General features: G+C 45.3%; 1 protein-coding gene across 1 annotated transcript in view; it reads left to right on the forward strand.

Annotated features, from left to right (window-relative positions):
* LOC138503226 (mucin-2-like) overlaps positions 1 to 15,812 on the forward strand; it is a 61,535-nt gene extending 45,723 nt beyond the window's left edge. The window contains exons 3-4 of the mRNA XM_069622812.1: positions 27 to 782; positions 13,085 to 15,812. Of these exons, the coding sequence (XP_069478913.1) occupies positions 27 to 782; positions 13,085 to 15,261 (2,933 nt within the window). The 3' untranslated portion in view covers positions 15,262 to 15,812. The remainder of the gene's footprint in view (positions 1 to 26; positions 783 to 13,084) is intronic.
* Positions 15,813 to 16,081: the final 269 nt, after the last annotated feature.

Raw genomic sequence — 16,081 nt, forward strand, 5'->3', positions numbered from 1 at the left:
TTTCTCTCTCTTTCTCTGTCCCGCAGATGCAGGAAGCAGCAGTAACTGCCCGTCACCGGACTGCACAGTGACCTCCTATGGGACGGTACCCGGCCCCACGTACGTGTCCTGTGCCTGTAAAACCGGGTACCTCGGCAGCGGCATTACCTGTTACCCCATCGCCAGGTGCACCACCTCCCTGTGCTGCAGACAGGGCACCACCTGGAGCACATCCACAAAGACGTGCGTCGATATTAATGAATGCACTAGCCCGACCTTGAACCAGTGCGTCCCTCCTACAACCTGCACTAACATCCCCAGCAACCAGCTCTGCTCATCCAGCCGCTCTGTCCTGTGTGGTGGCATATACTGTGACAGCCACACAGACTGTTACAACAACAATGGAATCTTTGAGTGCCGTGACCCGTGCACCACAGACAAGACGATCTCTGGACCCTCCCGGCTCTCCAGCACCATCTCCACCGGGGTGTTCCCCACCGACAGGTATATGTTCGGCTGGTACCGGTACACCGGATCCAGGGGGGTTATGATGCACGAGGGCTGCATTGGGCCGGTGAGGTGTGGTTCCGCGGAGCCCTTCTCCGTGCAAACGGGAGGACACCCCCTCCTGGGGACCGGCATTACGTCTGCGCCATTGCTGTGGAACAAGATCAGTGGTGTCTGCTCGGCGGGCGGGAACATCCTGATCAAGGCGTGTCCGCGGACTCTGAACGATCCGTCCGCGAATGGGTTCTACGTCTACAAATTTGCAGGACTGGTTTCCATGGAGGTGTTCTGTACAAGTAAGAAAGGCGCAGAGTGTTGAGTGAATGCATGGATGGGGGGAGGGAGGTGGGGTGGCTGAGACTTGGCCTCTCTTGGCACATTTGCGATCCGAACCCATTCTTTCTATGGCGCATACTGGCACCATTATCACTAGGGTGTAGCGTGGACGTTAAGGGAAATAAGGCGCAATGAGCTAAACTGAATTCGCTCAGTATCAAACGCGACCAGTGGGGAAGTCAAAATGTAAACACTTGGTTCCCAGTTTAACAGTTTGCAATTTAAACAGCAGAGAGCATGCATGTTATTTTGCTTCATCTTTTGGTTTAGAAGCAACATGCAATGCTTGCTGTGAAGGAAATATCAACCTGGTTATATATAACAAAGTTGAAATAGACACATGTTGTCAAAAGCAAATATAACTCCATTCTGAAAAAAAGGGCTCTGTTGAATGCACAAGGATTCAAAAAGGAGATGTGTCATGTAGCTTAAACACATTTCTCAGCTGCAGTCTCTCAACATCCTGAGCTACCTCTTCTAATTTCTGCCTTCAATACAGATACCCTGGTATAAGCAACGTGTGTATAGCAGAGAATAAACAATGAACAAAAAAAGTCAGGGAAAAAACAATAGGAGCAGGGAAACTCCTTGGTGCTGGCAATGGGGCATGACACAGCAGGAGGACAACGCTCACTAGCAACGAGCAAACAGGCTTGAATATAGCAATGAATCCAGAGGGACATGCTCCCTTTGTTTTTGCATGGGTGAGGCAGTCACAGCCAGGGGACGTGGGGGACCCACATAACATATAATACTGGTAGATATGCAGTGGGGCCAGGCAATAGTCGAGGGAACGTTCAGGATGGGGGTCAATGAAAGCTGCAAACAGGCTCCAGTCCTTTTGTAAAGCAGGCCCAGTCAGCACCCTGGCAGGATGGGCCCAAGGCAAGGGAGATTCCAGCCCTGCCAGAATACAGCAGGGAGCAAACATATTGGAATGACAAAGAGGTGTGCAGAAGTCACGCAACAGGGCCGGGCAGATGACCACCGCTCGGGGGGACTCAACAAAACGGTAATGCTTCGGAAACCCAGCTTGGAAAGCCACCGAGGCGTTTAAAAGGAGCAGCTGCTGTGTAAAAGGAGGCTGGAGTTAGTTAGCGGTGGTGCCAGCAAAGTCAGCCATTTTATGTACAGCGTTAAACAAGTGTTGATTTATAATACACATTTTAAAATCCATCAGTCCAATTAAATTGGTCACGCTGATATTTGATAAGAGGGTGTGCATACATTGTTGAATGAACGATGCGGATATCAAAACAAATTAATATAAAAAATGAACAAGTAATGTTAAGAAGCAATCTAAACAAAACTAAACCCGCAACCAAGTGTCTGTGAGTGACAAAAATAATACTACATCTTTCAACAACTACAAATGGCTAACTAACAAATCCATCAAGTGGGTGCAACTTGACTTCAAATAGTCATGTGCAGTCCCGACATGTTTCAGTCCCAGTGCTGATGTGGAACTTTCTTCAGGGGACTATGGCCCTCATTAGGACCCTGGCGGTAAGGGGTTTACGCCAGCGTTAGCTGCGCCGACCCCTTACCGCCAACTACGAGTTCCCAAAGCGCCATGGTCACTTCTACGCCCGCTTTTTGCGGGCGTAAAAATCCATGGCGCTATGGGACCTTGGTGTTAATTACGCCACCGTAATGTACGGTGGCGTAATTAACGCCTTCCCCACTCCCATTGAGCCCTATGGGGCCGAAATGGGAATGGGGAAGGGTAAATGGGTCAATGGGGACTTACCGCCCCGCCAACCTCGGAATGGGGCGGTAAGTCCGCCATCCGCCATGGCGTAAACGGACTTTACGCCATGGCGGAAAAGTCCGTCGATGGCGGAAAAAATCCGCCAGGGTCGTAATGAGGGCCTATGTCTTGTTTATATAACCATCATTTTCATTTAAATGGAGTGGACACTCTTTCCAATAGTTCTGCAACCAAGAAATTATAATTGTGATTAGAAGGCAGATGTGGATATCCACTTTCCACATATATACTGGTTGTCATAATTAATGTAATGAAACCTGTCAATATTTACTTCTCGAGTTCACTCTGGTCCCATCTGGGCACTTGTGCAGCACACACATGCTGAGGGTGAAGAACCAAACTGAGATCCCAGAGCAATGCCTCCATAGGCTGATAGCCTATATCCACAGACACCAAGATATCCTTTATCACATTTGGGTTTTCATTGAAGACGAAGAGAGCGACATCTCTAAATCCTCAATGCAAATGTGTGAGTTTACTCTCATGGGTCAGTGAATGGATTGAAAAGGGGTGTATACTGACCTCAGTGTGAAGGTCGATCCGTCCTTCCCTTCAGACAGAAATGTCATTTTTTAAATATTAATTTGTTTGTACGTCTGCAGCGTTCATTCAACAGCGTATGCCCACGCTCTTAACAAATAACAGCTTGACCAATTTAATTGGACTGATGGATTTAAAATGTGTATTTTTAACCATTTTATCAGAAGTGTGTTTTATGTAGGAAACTGTTTTGTATAACTCAAGTATTGTGTAAAATCAATGAATTGGTTTTCATGAGTGGTGTGTATTAGTATACATTGCAGATTTGGTGACTAGGGCATCGAACCAAGAGATTCAAAAATGGCAGTATCTTGTTTGGTGTAACTTAGTGACTACAGCAAACTGCAGACTGGGGTTCTGTAGTATTGTCGTATATTTTGTTTGCCTGAAGTACACCCACACCTGCTCAATCTGGCCCCTCTACGTGTTTTTTGCATTGATTTGTAATACAACATGGGGCAGCAGCTGCCCCCGTCCCACCAGCGATACTTGGGGCCCATTGGACTGAACACGTTTGAGAGGCCCTGACACTGCCTCTGGATGAACTTGCAGTAAACAGGAGGCTTCTGAAGATGACATACACGCGGGGGAGGCCTCATTTATGTCACTGGGAAGCCCTGCGGGCAGTGGGGCTGCGTCTCCACATGTGAGTGCATCTTCCTGCAAAATCATTGGCCTGAACGGGAAACACTGCTCAGTGATATGCACATGCCAGGGCCTTGCTCTAGTGCAATTGGAAGCATTACAGACACTGCAAAGTGAAGGTCCAGTACGTGTAGCGTGCACCTGAGTCAGTGCTACTGAGGGTCAGAACCTGTATAGTGCTACTGAGTCAGGACCAGTGAGGCCCATAACATGTATAGTGTTACTGAGTCAGGACCAGTGAGGCCAAGAACCTATATAGTGCTACTGAGTCAAGACAAGTGAGGTCCATGACCTTATAGTGCTAGGGAGTCAAGACATGTCAGGTCAAGAACCTGTATTAAGCATCTGAGTCAGAACCACTGAGGCCCAAAACCTGTATTGGGGATCTAAGTGAAGACCAGCAAGGCCCAGAACCTTTATACTGTGACTGGCTCAAGACAAATATGGCCCAGAACCTGTGTGGTGCATCTGAGTCATGACCACTGAGTATCAGAACTAATAAAGGAATCATAGTCCGGATCAGTGAGGCAACAACCTCGTATAGTGCTATTAAGCAAAGAGCTGTGAGGACAAGAACCTATATAGTGCATCTGAGTCGTGGCCACTGATGCAGTGAGGATCAGTGAGTGCCAGAACCTCTATGGTGCATCACAGTGAGGATCAGTGGGACCCAAAATCTATTTGGTGCATCAAAGTGAGGATCAGTGAGACCCAGAAGCTGTATGGTGCATCACAGTGTAAATCAGTCAGTGAGACGCAGAACCTGCATGGTGCATCACAGTGAGGATCAGTGAGACCCAGAACCTGTATGGTGCATCACAGTGAGAATCGGTGAGACCCAGAACCTGTATGGTGCGTCAGAGTCAAGCCGACTAATCTCAAGACCCATTTGGTGCATTTGAGTCAGAGCTAATGTGTCACATAATCTGGATAGAGCTACTGCACGAGGGCTAATGAGGCCCAGAATCTTAACAGTGAATCTGAGTCTGGACCAATGAAGCACAGAACCTATATGGTCCAGTAATCTGCATGCGGACCTGTGTGATACAGAGTCGGTGAGGTGGACCTGAGTTGGTCCCTATCATTGAGGTCCTGGACTTGTTTGGTGCATTTGAATCCACCTTGGCTAGGTCCAGACCATGTTTGAGGAATCTGAGTATGGACCAGCAAGTCCCAAACCACTGTGCTTCTTTTAGGTCACAGCCACTGAGGCTCAGGACCACTGTGATGCTTCAGAATCCTCCCTGGCAAGGATCAGAGCATGTTTAGGGATTCTGGATATGCCCTGATGAGGCTCAGAACATGTATGGGCATTTCAATCCGCCCCTTTAAAGCCCTGTTCCTGTGATGTTCATCTGAATCTGCCCCAGCGAGGCCCAAAACATAAATGGTGCACCTGCATACATGGCAGGGAGGCCCATTGATCTGAATGGACCTGTGAGATCCAGAGCCGGGAAGGTGCACCTGAGTCAGTACTTACCATTGAGGTTTCCGGACATGTTTGGTGCACCTGAACTTACCTCGGTTAGGTCCAGAAAATGTACAGCGCATCTGAATCATGTAATGATATATTTAGAGAGTGCCCTTAACATGGGGAGTTCACCCCCCAATTAAAGAGCCACACAATATATCATTTGAATCTATTCCGTTCTAGCCCTGTCTACAACTCATATAGAGCCACTGAGATCGCTCGCCCTGTGCCACCAATAAGCCAAGAACCATGCGGGGGTACAGAAAGAATATATATCTATTTAATAATAGGTTCAATTAATATTTGCATCAAATGATTACACACACCACCTTCTCTGTGGCACAAAATAAAGTTCAATACACAATTTCACTTTTTGGGCTGCCACCTTTGTGCCTCATGTACATAGAATGCAGGCCAAATAAGAAGTTCATCCATCCTGTCCCACAAAAACCCCTTGATGTCAAAATTAAACCATACCTTGGAACATTACAAAATCATGAGCATTAGCACTCCTTGATAAGGTTTAGATTTAAACCAATTGCAACCTTTTCTATTTTCTAAATCAATTTCACACGTGCATCTTTTTGTAGGTTTAATTTCTATACACACCTGAAAAGGATAGCAGTTTTAATAGCACCACACACTTTTGATAATATTTTGGATTGATAAAACCTTTCTTTCTTCTTCACCCTGAAGCAATAAAAAATCCCACTTCTATTAGGATCCTTTTCTCACTCTCAGGAGATATTGTGCATTTTTCAATTAGGAACTACACTTTGATTCATTAAGCAAAGCACTTGTCTACCCATCACCAAAACAAACCCTGACCTTCAGATACATTCAGCACCCCTCGGCTTAAAGGCCAGGTGTGAGGAATGATGACCGTTGGGAATTTAGTTTATAGACACCCCCTCCATGTAGGGAATTCTGGTTTTGACAACGAAAATAGGTTTACCCAATCACACTAACAGACAATAGTTTTTAGCTATGAGGGAATTCATTGAATTATTATTCATCAAAATATACAAAGGATCTGCTTCCATACACCCCACTGATTAACTAAGGGGAAGGTGTCAAAACAAACAAATCCCCACACTTGGTTCTGTTGCACAAACTACGTACGTTGTATTTTTTGGTTCAGCGTTCAGGAAAGGCATCTGAGTTTCAGGACTCTCTCTTGGGGAGGCACAGGGATCTGGTCAGGCACTTCAGTCATGAATAGAGACAGCATGAATCCTTCTATTTTGCTCACCTTGAAGAGATCCCAGCCTCTTAAGTCTTTTCCAATTGCTGTCTCCAAAGCAATGTTAAATCTGTAGCCTTTTTCAATAGTTGCACCCAGATGACTTCAGGCAGCTGTCCTGGCAAGGTTAAATTCTGCAACCCTTTTTCAGTATTCACCCAGGAAATTTTTCGGCAGTTCACCCCTCTCTGGATTGTACAGCCACTTTTTCACCTCAAAGCCACACCTCAGAAATATTGAAATTATGAGGTGCCAGTTTATTGGTCCTACTTTTGGATTGAACTTTTATTCTCTTCCCCTCCCCCAAGGGCCAGCCCCTCTCTGCGGATAAGCTCTTGGAGTTCTGAACTTAAATTATGGGAAGAAGGAACACATCTACTTGCATCTACATTGCGTTGCCTTTTTATTTTGCACTCCAAAATCTTCTACATGGCAATTTTCTTTATTTTACACATAAACCTGCTATACATATATGCATGAAAAACACAAAAATGCACACCAGTGCACACAGCTCACACTCTGCTCCTCCATCAAAAAATGCTCAAGATGCCAACATGAAAATTTAGAAAGAATTGGCCTCATTGAGTACAAAATATCAATGCCCTTGGCAAACAATACAGCAAACACACAAAACGTGATGCAGTATAAACACCCAACTGAGCGCTTGTTGACACACTTATAGATCTCATCCTGAAAATGCATTTAAATGGGTTTTCAGTCTCACATTAGCAACTCTATGTTTCATCCAACAATATGTTGGCCATCTTAGCCTAGTATATCATACCATGTCATTGCATTCAATTGAAAGAGTTTCCCAATTAGGAAATAATGCTGAATTGCTGCATATTACATTCATGGTCTGCAAGATTGTCTAGTCACATTTGACATGTGAGTCTGTAACAACTAAAATAAATATCAATTGAATTGAGGGAACACAATTAATTATGACTGACCTCTCCAATGAGACAACGTAAACATGACATATCATGACATGCAATGTCGTACCCCAAATGCTAAGTATCCAAAATGAAGTGCATAGTGCAACCCCTCTGAATACAAGCACACATGTTCTAGACATGACATTTTATTCTACGCAGTTTTATACCTGAATTCCATGAATATGACACATAAAGTGCAGGGTGCAGATTTTCTAATTAAAACATACATCTATTAACAAGATTATGTCACATGCTCTCCAGTGCATGAATGTGGACCCAGATGTCAAATGTACAGAATTAAGTACATAATACAAATACTCTGTCTAAAACCACAGCTCTTATCACAAAAATGATGTCCTAAACATACAAAAAAACACTGGAGTTTCCATATTGAAACTAAAACATCAATTGTCCATGAACATATCTAATACATAGTTCAGGCATATAAATAATGTGCAAATATGCAATTGTGCAAAAATGTAATTAAGGTGCAAATGCCCGCATCAGTGAAAATCAGCAAATGTGCAACAATGCGCATTACAAAGTGTATAGTAAGCCACCAGCACCATTGTTACCGATCCGGCACACTCAGAGTGCTGTGGGTGTGTGCCGTCCCACCCACCAGGTCTGACTTGGCAGGGGGAACGGCATCCGCCCGCAGTCTTTGATGCTAGCACCAGCACCATTCGGAGTGGTGCCAGTGCTACCATCCCCATGGAGTCTTATGTGACTCAAAGGGGAATGGGGACTTACTTTTTCTGGCGCCTATCTTCTGGGACTCCCGAGGTTGTAATGGCTCAGTAATTCCCCAAAGCAAGGCACCGAAAAAAAACACAACTCCGGCGGCAGCCATCCTGTTTTTACCAGCACGGCTGCTGCCAGGGTCGTAATGAGGCCGAATGAAATTATAATTATGATAAAATGTTACATTTAAATTCTTAAAATCCACTGTTCAGCTAATCTAAGATGACTAGCATTTTAGCAGGAGGTTGCATGGGCGAACTAGGAAACTTAAAGTCATGTCTCTTGCAACTGAAACTTAAGGTCATTTTTCAGGAAATAGAAACCTATGTTTGGGGAAGTTTATCTGTCTTTGGGCGAATGTGGCCCACTGTCTATTTTCAATATACTTGGATAGAACCAACAATGTTTATTTCCCATCATGATGGGCTCAGATGTTTTGGCAAAGGGGACATGTTCCCTCCATTTATTCATTTCAAGCTGCAAAATGCACACACTTTCCATTAACATGTTATCAGTTTCTGTGTTTGTGAATGCCACAATTTGAGACATTAGTCACTTGTGTTGAAAAGTAGGCCTTGGGTTTGGACTTTGTCAATCACACGAGGCTCTTTGATTTTAGTCCCTGGGAACAGTATTTTGATTTGTTAGTTTAAATGAAATACTGCTTCTTTGTCTGTTCATCAACAATGTGCCTTTCAAATTCCCTTCTTCCGCATGGTTTAATTCTTCACAAGCTCCTTGCTTCACTTGCAGAAGTACACACATGTGATTTCACTAGGCATATTGGCTCTGTTGAAGTTTGGAGGCTGACTTTTCATTCTGGCTGGGTGCCTTCTCATCACAAGCCAGTATTTCTGCGCATTTTGGACCTAACATGGTCTTTCAGTTTATTTGATCCTGAGGCTGCCATTAAACCCCACAAACGTGAGCCTGAGCTCGTGTCAAAATCCTAAAAAAAGGCCACACAGGGGACTTGTGGCACGAAGTTATCACAAGAAAGGTTGATTGCCCTTTGTACAGCAGAATCCAGAATGACAGCCAGCACAGGAGCTGAAACCTTAAATCACCACTTTAGAAGTCATTAATCTTTTGTTTTTTGTTGGTACCCTGTAACTCTGAGGAAATCCAGCCCTATATGTCTGGGTGGGTGTGATTGCTAGGATTAGAGGTTTGGCACTTGACGCCTAGGAAAGCATAGCTTGGACACTGGTCCCACAGATAGGCTGTCCATTGGGGGCATTCCTTGTGAGAAGGATGTAGAATCAGTTAGAGAGGCTAGATGTAATCAGGAGTGCTGTTTGAGAGGTGGAAGCTGAGTGGACCAGTGCAGAGGCAGTGCAGTCACTCTCACTATTATGTGAACCACCTCGACACAAACTGCCTTGCCTTTTAAGGGGCAGGGTCCACGCTAGCATGATCCTTCAGAGAACCACCAATGTTGCAGTGGACTGACCACCGAATGTTTCAATGTTCCATGAGCTTGATCTGGGAATGCTTAGCCCCCATGAACCACTGCTAGGGAAGGCCACTTGGCCAGTCTAATGTGGGATGGCCATCATCTGATTTTCATAGATGTGAGAGACCAAGCCTCATAGGGCTCTGGCCAGAAAGCATAGTCCCTGTGAACAGGGAAATATGCTATTATTTGAGTTGCACTTGCACATAGAATTCCCAGGCATCCCTGCTTTTGAGTGAACACAATAAACCCTGAAAGTGGGGCTGGTGGCATGGGGAGATGAGGAATTCTGCCAAAAGATCTATTAAGAGCATGTGAATTGACCCACAGTATAAGAGCCTTCTTTTGTGCTGTACACATACGTTTACTTTAACTCTAAGGCCTGCAGCCAAAGGGTTGGTCCCACTTACCAGAAGGGCTATGGGCACATAACAGCTGTAGTGGCCCGCATCTTCAGACTTGTATGCTATTTCTTTCCTGATTCAGGCCAGGTGTCACATTCTACCACACCACTTTATGCATGGATTCTTTCCCCCGCACTAGGGCTTAAGTGGGCTGGGGCTCACCGGGACAGAGCCCTGGCAGTCTCCAAAAATGGTGTCTTATTGTGCTGGAGCTCCCTAAAGTCCCATGATAACCCCAGCCCACCAGGCTGCTAGACGTCAAGGACATTTTCCTAAAGCCTGAAGCTCTCTTGTATAAGCAAGAGCTTCAGTCAAAAAAGAACCTTGCCTTTTCTTCCAGAATTATGGCGCTGACCCCACCAGGCACCCCCTTATCTACAGATGCAGTGATAATCACCCTCGGACCCCAGGTGATAGGGTGATTATCGATGCAACGGGGCACCTGGCAGGGGATTGGAACTGCAATTAAGTGGGTACACTTGCCTGATCTGAATGTTGGCCTTAAGGCCACACCCCTTTTTGGCCATGCCCCGTAAGAGACCCAGCTCGATTTTGCATGCCATTTAAAGCGATGCCAAGCACAGATATGAAAACCTTTAAATGTCAATACCCACAAGTGAGTGACAGCATCTTTTGATGTTGACAATAGACATAAAGAGCAATGTGGTAGCAGAAACCGTGTAGGCGGTCACAGGTGCAGAAGAAAACAAGATCAGCCTAGAACACTTCAGGGATTGTGAAATAGAGCAGGCATGGAATGGGAGGAGGCTGCCCCATTACAAGAAATAGGTATTGGGCCTGGGGCTGCAGGGCAGAATTTGCAACCCGCAGAGTGAGAAGAGGCACTTGCATGCACCTGCAGTGGGTGTTGCCAAGGCGAGGAAGTAGACAGATCTTCAATATTGGAACCAAAAACCAGCAATGAAAGCCCACATTCCGATGATCGTGATTGGCTAAGACTCTGCCAACGTTCGACTTCGGGTACTAATGAGACATAAAAAAATATATGTTTTGTTATTTCACCCGGATGTACACCCAAAATATCAGTGAGCAGTGTTATTATCATAGTTAAGAGTAATTGGTTCCCTTCGGTTATCCAAAATACTCAGGTGGTGGTATGTTATTTATTTCAGCAAGTCAAATTTGTCAGTTCCCAACACTGGTCTCCCTACGTCCACATATCTCAGGAATTCGGTTAGATCTTCTGCAAAGTTGCAGAATCCATCGAATTGCAACCCACCACAGAGAAAATGGCGGAAGGACGGCATAAGCAGAGTCCAGCATAGACAGCAGTCACAAGGATAAGCCCACCTGCAGACAGAGGGAGACATGGCTAGTGCTGTGAGGGTATCCCCTTCTTTTCTTCTTATGCAACAGCAGTTGTTATGGCACTTTGTGAACAGCAATTTGATAAGCAAGGGAAGAAGTTACATTAGTTATCTTTGCATTTACAGGACATCACTCCAAGTTGAGATGTTAAGTATACACATTTGGGAGAAACAAATGTTTTCTTTATTGGACTCATGGACGTTTGAACCACAGGGGAGAGTAGACAAAGCAACTTTCCAGCACCAGGGCAGTGTGCACCACATCAATTGCAATTATATTAAATAAATTGATCTCGTTTTTGCCAAATTCCAAAGACTAGCCTCGACTCAGTTCTGGTCAGTTGCAGTGAAATTAAGGGATTACAGCTCTGATCCAGATGTAGGTCATGCCCGTGATAGTACAGTTTAGGATCTAGATGTGTATATGTCACCATGATACTGGAGCTTCTGTTCTTAGAGTGTTGAACATCATGATATTACAAACTCTCAATCTAGATGAAGAAGATTTGTAACCAGGATACTACAAGGTCTGATTCAGATGTGGATCAAGCCCAAGTATGTTGCAAACTATGATCCAAGTTTTGGTCATTCTTCATTATGTGGTCAGCACCTTTGATAAAAATACTCTAATACAGAGTTGGGTTGATACCATGGTTTTAAAAACTCTAATGCAAATGTGGTTTGGATACAGATGTAGGTCAGTGCCCAGGTTATAACAGGTTCACATCTAAATGTAGTTTGGCACCCCTACAAAATAAAGGCCCCATTTAAAACAGTGCACAGTCAATGGCATTGACATTGAGGGGTCTATTAGAATTCCGGACCCACCTGGGCTGAAAGACCTTGCCACACCTATTGGAAAGATTCCGCCTGTCAGTCCCCGACTACAATAGACTAAATGACAGCTGACCAGCCAGTCAAGTGTATGATCAGCATGAGACCTGACCAATCCCACCCCCCAGACCCCCACAAATCCCTCTGCCCCCGTTCTACCAGTTCTAATTGTGTCACATCACAAGCATCTGAGGATCAACCCACTGTGCCCATTAATGTAAGGAGGTAAGTAAAGGCAGGTTAGAGAGGGTCAATGAGGCAGGCTGATATATGCACAGGATAAGGAGGGATCCTGCATGTACAAGACCCATGGAATCGCAAAGGATGGGTTGCCATCAGAGCAGGAACAGGGAAGTATACTCAGTTCAGGATGTACAACATACAGTCCACCCTCGCTCAAGAGAGTCATCCGGACTACTCTCTCTTGCCTATAGAAATTGGACTACAGAACACGACGTTCAGCTGTGTTTGGGCCTTCCTAGGGCCACCCTCAGGCCATAGCACAGATATTGCTGTGAACTGATGCTCACTCCATTTAGTATGTCTGTATACATCGTGCCTTCTTCTGGCATTGCATCATGCTGCAATGTCTCAAAGGGCTTTGAAGCGGCCCAAGAGGCATATTAGCACAATATAGAACCGCAATAGAAACAAACAAACAATAATAGAAATCATGACCCAAATTCGGCTCAGTGATCAGAATAAAGCAGGCTATGATAGTTCCAGAGACAAATGTTTAATGGGTATTTGGGAATTTGTCAAATATAAGATTGCAATAAAGGGGTGAATAGTAAATGCAGTGGCCACTGGTCCTTAGTCATTATCTGTGCCACAGATATTTTGTGCTCTCTGTTAATTATTGATTAACTGTTTTTCGTTTTATTTTAGATCCAAATATAACTCCAACCACTTTGATTCCCACACTAACCACAACATCACCACCAACAACAACAACACCAACGACAACAACATCAACGACAACAATGACAACAACAACCACAACACCACCCCCAACAACGACAACACCAACAACAACAACAACAATGACAACAACAACACCGACAACACCAACGACAACAACAACAATGGCACCCACTGCCACAACCACACAAGCATCAGCATTAACCACTGCAGAAACCAAAAAATCAACAGCAGATCATTCTTCATCAGAGCCTCCAACAGCTGAGCCTTCAACACTAGAGACCACAACAGAGGAACCATCTTCAACTGCTGGGCCATCAACTGCTGGACCTTCAACAGCTGAGCCAACAACAGTGCTTTCAACGGCTTATCCTTCAACAGCTGAGCCAACAACAGAGGAACCACCTTCAACTGCTGGACCTTCAACAGCTGAGCCAACAACAGAGGAACCACCTTCAACTGCTGGGCCTTCAACTGCTGGACTTTCAACTGCTAGACCTTCAACAGCTGAGCCAACAACAGAGGAACCACCTTCAACTGCTGGACCTTCAACAGCTGGACCTTCAACAGCTGAGCCAACAACAGAGGAACCACCTTCAACTGCTGGGCCATCAACTGCTGGACTTTCAACAGCTGAGCCAACAACAGATGAACCACCTTCAACTGCCGGACCTTCAACAGCTGAGCCAACAACAGAGGAACCACCTTCAACTGCTGGGCCTTCAACTGCTGGACCTTCAACAGCTGAGACAACAACAGAGGAACCATCTTCAACTGCTGAACCTTCAACATCTGAGCCAACAACAGAAGAACCACTTTCTACTGCTGGACCTTCAACAGCTGAGCCAACAACAGAGGAACCACCTTCAACTGCTGGACCTTCAACTGCTGGACCTTCAACAGCTGAGCTAACAACAGAGGAACCACCTTCAACTGCTAGACCTTCAACTGCTGGACCTTCAACAGCTGAGTCAACAACAGAGGAACCACCTTCAACTGCTGGGCCATCAACTGCTGCACCTTCAACAGCTGAGCCAACAACAGAGGAACCACCTTCAACTGCTGGACTTTCAACTGCTGGACTTTCAACAGCTGAGCCAACAACAGATGAACCACCTTCAACTGCCGGACCTTCAACAGCTGAGCCAACAACAGAGGAACCACCTTCAACTGCTGGGCCTTCAACTGCTGGACCTTCAACAGCTGGTCCTTCAACAGCTGAGACAACAACAGAGGAACCATCTTCAACTGCTGAACCTTCAACATCTGAGCCAACAACAGAAGAACCACTTTCTACTGCTGGACCTTCAACTGCTGGACCATCAACAGCTGAGCCTTCAACAGCTAAGCCTTCAACAGCTGAAATTTCAACAGCTGAGCCAACAACAGAGGAAACCCCTCCAACTGCTGGACCATCAACAGCGGAACCTTCAACAGCAGAACCTTCAACAGCTGAGCCTTCAACAGCTGAGCCAACAACAGCGGAACCATCTTCAACTGAGCCTCCAACTGCTGAGCCTTCAACACCCGAGCCAACAACAGCAACAACTATTGAGACAACATCACCAGAGACTGAACCAACAACAGATATGACAACCATAGCACCATTAACTGACACAAGTTCAAGTACAGAGCCTGTTCCATCAACTACTCCATTAATGCCTGAACCCACTCTTACAGTGATTCAAACGGAAACTGAAACCAAAATTCAAACTACAACTGATACCAGAAATGCAAATGGCATCCCGACAACCAATATAACAATAAAGAAGACAACTAGGACCACCATAACTATCACAGTCATCACTAGGGAGACAAAAAAACAAACAAATATCACCTCCAGTTCCTGTGCTACCCAAACCATAACCATAGATGGGTGTGTGTCGGTAGACTACAGAAATACCACAGAGCATGCACATGTTGAAAATGAAACGGACTATGATGTACCATTAGAGCAACTACTGCCATCGTGTCCCTTCCTGCAAGAGCCTGTCTCAACTGTCACCACGACAGAGACCACTACAGCTGCACTAGATGGTGGAACAAGCACAACCACCACAACCACAACAGTCAGCAAGCAAACTACAACGCAAGTGACCTATTCAGTCTCCACATGGCCCGAATCCACTACCATGATGCATTAGACCATTTTGATCAGCTGCTCTAATGACTGTGACCCACGTTGAACCTCGTCCAGCTAGTCTACAAATGTATCCCGAGCTGTGGGTGCAGAAGATTGATCAGCCAAACATCTCCAAATCTGCACCCATGCCCTCAAACCCTAGACTGCTTTCCAAACCCTTAGGTTCCCACAGATCAGGTGCTGGGATCCGGCCCCTGGACCAGTCACTAACATGCCTCAGTATCCCAGTCCCATTACCAATTGCAGGATCCAAAGTACCTGCCATAGAGCTGCCGGCTGTGATGGCCCTAACCTCTAGTCTGCTTGTCAGCCAACTTCAGAACCAGCATTAGGCAATGCAGCCGTCCTGCTAAGCCCTTTAGGAGCCATACATCGAAAGCTGGATAATTATTGACCACTGTCCACTCTAGTTATATGGAGAGTTTATATTGATAGCTTGAGAAGCTGAGTTTTATATTTATCACATGTCTGTTCTGAAGGCCTCAATCCCTTCAAATTCTAATCCACCTACATTACTAATGAAATAAATTAGTACATAACTGAGCAACTACATTAATGAATTCATAAATGTATCCCTTCTTGAGTTTCACTGTCTCAGTAGTTTCAGTCTTTCTCTGATTTAGGTCAATACTCTGGCATAGCCAAGAGGTTCTACATTCAACGTCACTGTATGATGCAAGACCCCAGAGCAGAAGACAAAGGGTTCAAATTTCTTCCAGCCTCTCTGAGAATCACATGACAATGAATGATGTCACTCACTGGAGAGAGTCCCATAGCCCCGTCCAAGACATACCTTCCATCAACAAACAGCAAAGCCCTAT

Source organism: Ambystoma mexicanum, chromosome 11 (assembly GCF_040938575.1).
Source record: "Ambystoma mexicanum isolate Mex_15411 chromosome 11, UKY_AmexF1_1, whole genome shotgun sequence".
Lineage (NCBI taxonomy): Eukaryota > Metazoa > Chordata > Amphibia > Caudata > Ambystomatidae > Ambystoma > Ambystoma mexicanum.